Source organism: Epinephelus moara, chromosome 11 (assembly GCF_006386435.1).
Source record: "Epinephelus moara isolate mb chromosome 11, YSFRI_EMoa_1.0, whole genome shotgun sequence".
Lineage (NCBI taxonomy): Eukaryota > Metazoa > Chordata > Actinopteri > Perciformes > Serranidae > Epinephelus > Epinephelus moara.
Window position 1 is genome coordinate 37,399,272 of NC_065516.1, and position 6,302 is coordinate 37,405,573.

General features: G+C 42.6%; 1 protein-coding gene and 1 long non-coding RNA gene across 2 annotated transcripts in view; both read left to right on the forward strand.

The window, feature by feature from the left end:
• The window catches only part of LOC126397565 (uncharacterized), a 2,361-nt gene extending 2,340 nt beyond the window's left edge, over positions 1 to 21 (forward strand). Inside the window, exon 4 of the long non-coding RNA XR_007570674.1 lies at positions 11 to 21. This is a non-coding gene — a long non-coding RNA (uncharacterized LOC126397565). The remainder of the gene's footprint in view (positions 1 to 10) is intronic.
• The window catches only part of LOC126397564 (lethal(3)malignant brain tumor-like protein 4), a 27,294-nt gene extending 21,269 nt beyond the window's left edge, over positions 1 to 6,025 (forward strand). The window contains exons 16-20 of the mRNA XM_050056442.1: positions 694 to 857; positions 940 to 1,002; positions 1,090 to 1,227; positions 1,275 to 1,723; positions 4,717 to 6,025. Coding sequence (XP_049912399.1) covers positions 694 to 857; positions 940 to 1,002; positions 1,090 to 1,227; positions 1,275 to 1,679 — 770 coding nt within the window. The 3' untranslated portion in view covers positions 1,680 to 1,723; positions 4,717 to 6,025. The remainder of the gene's footprint in view (positions 1 to 693; positions 858 to 939; positions 1,003 to 1,089; positions 1,228 to 1,274; positions 1,724 to 4,716) is intronic.
• Positions 6,026 to 6,302: the final 277 nt, after the last annotated feature.

Consider the following 6,302-nt stretch of genomic DNA (forward strand, 5'->3'; position numbering starts at 1 on the left):
GTGTTGTTAGGTGGTACTGAGGTGTTGTTAGGTGGTACTAATGTGTTGTTAGGTGGTACTAATGTGTTGTTAGGTGGTACTAAGGTGTTGTTAGGTGGTACTAATGTGTTGTTAGGTGGTACTAAGGTGTTGTTAGGTGGTACTGAGGTGTCAGACCATGAAGGTGTTGCTGTGTGGTTACTAAGGTGTTGTGAGGTGTTACTAAGGTGTTGTCATGTGGTTACTAAGGTGTTGTTAGGTGTCACTCAGGTGTCAGACCATGAAGGTGTTGCTGTGTGGTTACTAAAGTGTTGTGAGGTGTTACTAAGGTGTTGTCATGTGGTTACTAAGGTGTTGTGAGGTGTTACTCAGGTGTCAGACCATGAAGGTGTTGCTGTGTTGTTACTAAGGTGTTGTTAGGTGTTACTAAGGTGTTGCTGTGTGGTTACTAAGGTGTTGTTAGATGTCACTCAGGTGTTAGATCATGAAGGTGTTGCTGTGTGGTTACTAAGGTGTTGTTAGGTGTTACTAAGGTTTTGTTAGATGTCACTCAGGTGTTAGATCATGAAGGTGTTGCTTTGTGGTTACTAAGGTGTTGTTAGGTGTTACTAAGGTTTTGTTAGATGTCACTCAGGTGTTAGATCATGAAGGTGTTGCTGTGTGGTTACTAAGGTAATATTAGTGTTTTTCAGAGACTGTCTGTCTCTCCAGCAGCAGAGTCCAGTCTGCAGGCTGCCCTCCACCAGTCTGTCTTCCTGTCAGCCATGTCGGCGCAGCCTGGCCGCGACCTGTCGCTTTGCTGGGAGCAACACCGCAAACTGCTGCCAGGTGTGGCTGGAGTCCAGGCCGAGACTGTCCAACACTGGAGCGTTCAGCAGGTCAGAACGACAGGTCACAGAAAGAGAGAAAACCTAGATAGAGAGAGACAGGTGTGTGTTTGACCTGTCTGTCTCTCTGCAGGTGTCAGACTTCATTGAGTCCATTCCTGGCTGTGAGGAACACGCCAAACAGTTCAGAGACGAGGTGAGACAACCAATCAGCTGCTGTAGATTAGATCATATTAGATTGACTCTGCTGTGATCTGATTGGTTCCTGCTTCTGTCTGTCTAGCAAATCGATGGGCGGGCCTTTCTCCTACTCACCCAGCGGGACATCGTCAGGATCATGTCAATCAAACTTGGCCCCGCCCTCAAAATCTACAACTCCATCCTGATGTTCAAACACGCGGAGGACAGGAGCCAATCACAGGCTGCTGCAGACAGCAGCCAAACGCGGAGGACAGGAGCCAATCACAGGCTGCTGCAGACAGCAGCCAATCCCAAGCTGCAGAGGACATGAGTCAGTCACATGTCGCCGAGGACAGGAGTCTGTCACATGTCGCCGAGGACAGGAGTCTGTCACATGTCACCGAGGACAGGAGTCAGTCACATGTCGCCGAGGACAGGAGTCAGTCACATGTCGCCGAGGACAGGAGTCTGTCACATGTCACCGAGGACAGGAGTCAGTCACATGTCGCCGAGGGCAGGAGTCCGTCACATGTCGCTGAGGACAGGAGTCCGTCACATGTCGCCGAGGACAGGAGTCTGTCACAAGCTCAGGAAGGAAACCAATCACATGCTGCAGAGGACAGGAACCAATCACATGCTGAGGAATCCTCTGTTCTGTGGGAGGGGCTTCATTGTCCATCCAATGACATTTAAATTTCTGATGTCACACCTCTAATCTCAGGTGTTCCTGTCGGCAGGTAGGCATCAGTCACGTGACGTCATGCTGGATGTTCATCACACAGAAGCAAACGAGACAAACACAAGCACAAAAGTTTGTTGAGTCACCTGTGAACACCTGAGCTCCATTTCAGGCTCAGTCTCTTTGGAGGGCGGGACTTAATGCAGGTGAACTCTACTGAGACTGGACTCACCAAAACCAGGACCATTGTGCACAGGATTCTGGGAGGTTGAGGCCAAAGAGACACAGCTGGTACGCATGCGTTCAGACCAGACAGGTGGGCCTGAAATAGGACTCAGGTGTCCTCGGTGGCATCGTTAGCCACAAAGTGGAGAAATTACCAAAAAGTCGTTTTATTTCGTTTACAAAAAAAAATTAAAAAATAAATCTGTGAAATCTCTCCGTAAACACAGCTGCTGCCATCTGATTGGCTGAGACCTAAAACACACTAAAAACACATCACAGACAATTTATATCTAAATTCTAAACCTCCAACAGTAATAATTCAGAGACAGGATGTTCCCGTGTGTCCGACATCTCTACAAACATGTTGCAGGCGGTGAGGCTCTGAGTTCCCGTCAACACCCAAACAACAAGCAAAGAAATCAATGTTAATCAATCAAATGAAAAAGTCTTGTATATACGCACAGAGGCACAATACATTCACTAAAGACAAAACAGATGTCTCATAATTTTTAGTAAACATCTTAAAACACTGAGAAATGTCCAATAATACGTTTAAAGTAGGGCTGTCAAATAATTAATTAATTAAATCGCCATTCATGGCTGAGTTTCAGTCGTTAATCTCGATTAATCACATTTGTAATCCCATGTTAGTCGTTAATCTCGATTAATCACATTTGTAATCCCATGTTTAAAATTCCAATATTTTGCATTTGGTAACAGTTTGAAGTCCATATTAACGAGGTGAAATAATGCTGACCAGAGTGTTTTGATTGGGAATCAAATGAAATCAAAGAAATTGACTTTATGATCTCGACCTTTAGATTTTTGTCTTTCACACCAGAGCTGCTCTGCTACAGCAGTGAGGTCTGAAAGCATGAACCACTTCACAGAGCTGATTCTGTCAGATACACTGTTTGTGTGTGTGTTTGTCTGTTTGTTTGTTTGTTTGTTGGAAAGGATCAAACTGTTCCAGTAGAGAAAGTGCAGTTACTCTGATATAATTCTGACGACTCACTGACGTCCAATGATCCGGTTCATGTGACGGCATCGTCACTTTTCAGGAGTTCCAGTTTAGTGTCTGTCTCTGATTCGTACAGGTCCTGTAAGTGTCAAACTATTGTCCCCCCAACAGTAAGACATATGACTGGTCACAACATGTCCACCTGGGGACGTCCCCTAATACATCATATACCTGTGTGTCTGTGTCGCTCTGCAGTTACACCTCCAAAACACTAGAGGGCAACCTCACAGCAACAGTTTCAAACACAAATCAGCTTCACTATAACTCGCAGCATTCACAGACAAACACTTGTCTTTATCTGGACACATTTCCCCACAAATACAACATGCTAACATTATTAGCACAAGCCTATGGCATTTTACATTGTATAAATTAGCCTAGCATCTAGTGGAGATTTCCTCTGCTCATATGAAGCCAGGGACAACAGCAACATGTAACAAAGGTAACGGCACATAATTTGGCTCCATTACAGCTCACAAGGTTCACTGACAAAACAACTGTCTGATACTAAACATGTTTTATAAACAAATACAACATGCTAACGTTATTAGCACAAGCCTGTGGCATTTTACATTGTATAAATTAGCCTAGCAGCTAGTGGAGTTTTCCTCTGCTCACATAAGTCCAGGTCTGCAGTCAGTGTGTGTGATTTAGTTTGATCCACAGGTCTGTAGTGGTTGTCTCACTCTTAAATAGCGCTATATTGTCTCAGGCGATGTGGTCACTCGCTGACATCAGTCTGATCAGCTGATCACCTGTGAGCTCAGAACTTGAGTGACATTTGACTTCAGTTTGACTGGAGGTGCAGGTCACTGCTGACTATCAGCTGAGCTGTCTGGAGCTTTAAAGTGAACTGAGACGTTCAGAAGCTCAGTGGTGTCTTATCTAACATCACTGCTGTAGCAGGAAGCTTAACTACAAGTAAGGGTGCACCGAAGGGACAAAATAGCAGCATGCAAATAACCAGATTTTTAAAAAAAGAATCGCAATTACCGCGGTAATGCTGACAGCCCTAGTTTAAAAGTCTCATCACAACAACAGTCTGTCTCATAACTGCCTGACAAGATCTCATAATTGTGATAAATTAATGATCTTATGTTTAGGACACATCTTACAGACGTCTCATTTTCTTTTTATAACAAGAAGTCTTATGATTACCTTTAAGTGTCTCATGCGTCTAATAAAAACTCATAATTACAAAGAAAACTTGTGATAAAATTCCGACGATTACGAGAAAAGGTCTCGTATCATAACGAGGCGTTTTTCATGATCAGAGCGAGAAATCGGAATAAAAACCAAGAAAAGTTTTTTTTCTCTGTTGAATTCTTCTTCCTGTCGTATTAAAGTTTCAGCGTGTTTTTTTTTACGAGTGTAAGGGCTCATGCGTAATCAGCACACGGCTTTGGAACACGAAATAGTCGATAACGTCACACTGTGGCTCCGCCCCCTTTAAAGACATTTTTAAAAATGTGACGTCATTTCCTCCTCAGGATCCTCTCAGGATTTTACTTTGCAGACTTTGTTCAATGAAGTTTCGTCACTTTGTGGACAAGACAGATGGTGACATCATCCCAAAGTGCCGCCTCCTCTGGTGGTGGATTTTTGATGATTGGTCAGTTTTTGACAGCAGCGCTCTGAAAAGATAAAAGAAGACGACATCAGCTTTCAGGACCGACGTTTTTAATTCCAGAGTTTATATTTATAATTTTATTCTCTATTATGAAGAGTATCGACTGTGTCTCTATAGATTTCTATTTGAAGTTTAAATATATATTTGTATCTGTGTGTTTCTCTGCCTCATTCAGTCCTGCTGGGATCCAAACCGACAACCTGTCAGGAAGTCTGACTTCCCTCTGACTCCTCCCCCTTGGTGATGTCACTGTGATGTCACACTGAGTGCTGCAGGGTTGACGTTTATTGTAGGTTGACTCTGAGGTCAGCGTCGTCCTGGTTTCCTGGTCAAACAGTCAGCGGGATTGTTCTGTTGGATTCTGGATTATTACAGAAACGTTTCTAACCCTGACTGGTTTTGTTCAGTGAGATCATTTTCACTCATAAACACCACGTTATGATTTTTGACCCTTAAATTCAGTCAGCAGAAGTAAAAAGCCAACGTTGGGCTACAAACAAACTACAGCACGGTCACATGACTTAACGTCACCACCACAACAAGACCGTAAAGTCGTGTTCAGTGACATTCTGTAGTCTCATTCGGACACCTGTTAGCAGCCGTGTTTTTTAAAAGACACATAAGGGACTGTTTATTATTCACGGAGGCTCGGGGGAGGGGCACACATTTAAATGGTTGTATTTTGTATTTATTTTACCATCAAAGAAAACATGCCTTCTAAACCCAAAGACATGTTTTCTGTAAAAAATGCCAAAATGACACAGTTTACAGTCAGAAACTGTAAAAGCAGATTTTCACATTTTCGGACGGTCCTTGAACACAACATGAGACAAAAGCTTCTGTAAAAAACAAAAAACAAATCTGATCTCAAAATACTGATATTTCATCAAAATCACTTTATTCTACGTCTCATTTAAGATTTGTCCAAAAATAGAGTTAAAATAAACTGAGGCTTTTTTCATCTTACGTATAACTCTTAAAAATCTAATAAGTGATTTATGTTAGAGGGAGGATCAAGGAAAAATATGTGTATGGAGCTTCGGGGAGGGTCACACTGCAGCCTCCACCTCCTCTGATAAATAAAGAACAGTCCCTTAAAGCTTGTGTGACAGTGAGGACTTAGTGACGTATTTTAAGTGTGAAAGTCTCCTCAGCTTGTGTTAACCACAGAAAACCACACCGACTGTAAGATGTGGGAACAGGAAGTGCTGACATGCTAATATGCTAACTCATCTCTGGGCTTGAGGACTCATTCCTGCAGCACTCGATAAAGGTGAAGGAGCTGAACTCAGACCTGCAGGGGGTGCTCTACTGCACATGCTCAGTTTGTAACATCTATACAACAGAGGGTTCCCTCAGGTCGCCACGGTAACGGCTCATGAATTTAAAAATGTGGGTTGTTTTCATGTTTCCAACAATCTGCTGCTGTTTATGTTCAGTTTTTCTGTCAGTGTTTGATGAGATGAATAAAGTTTCTGATCTGATATGAGTGCTGACGGTTCATTGGTTGCTGAAACAAGGTGAATTACCTGCAAACAGTCCAGTGTTGGGGTCAACACATATTTACCTCACACGGCGGCACCAAATATGTTGGGATTTAATTGGCTATCGGAAATAATTAATAATTATTATTAATAATTAATAATTATGTTAAATAATGTGACTTAATTAACATTAAATCACCTCGTGGGGCACCATTCCCGTAAAGGGAAAAATGATAGCCAGTTAAAGATATCAGTCTCATAAAATACACTAAACTAT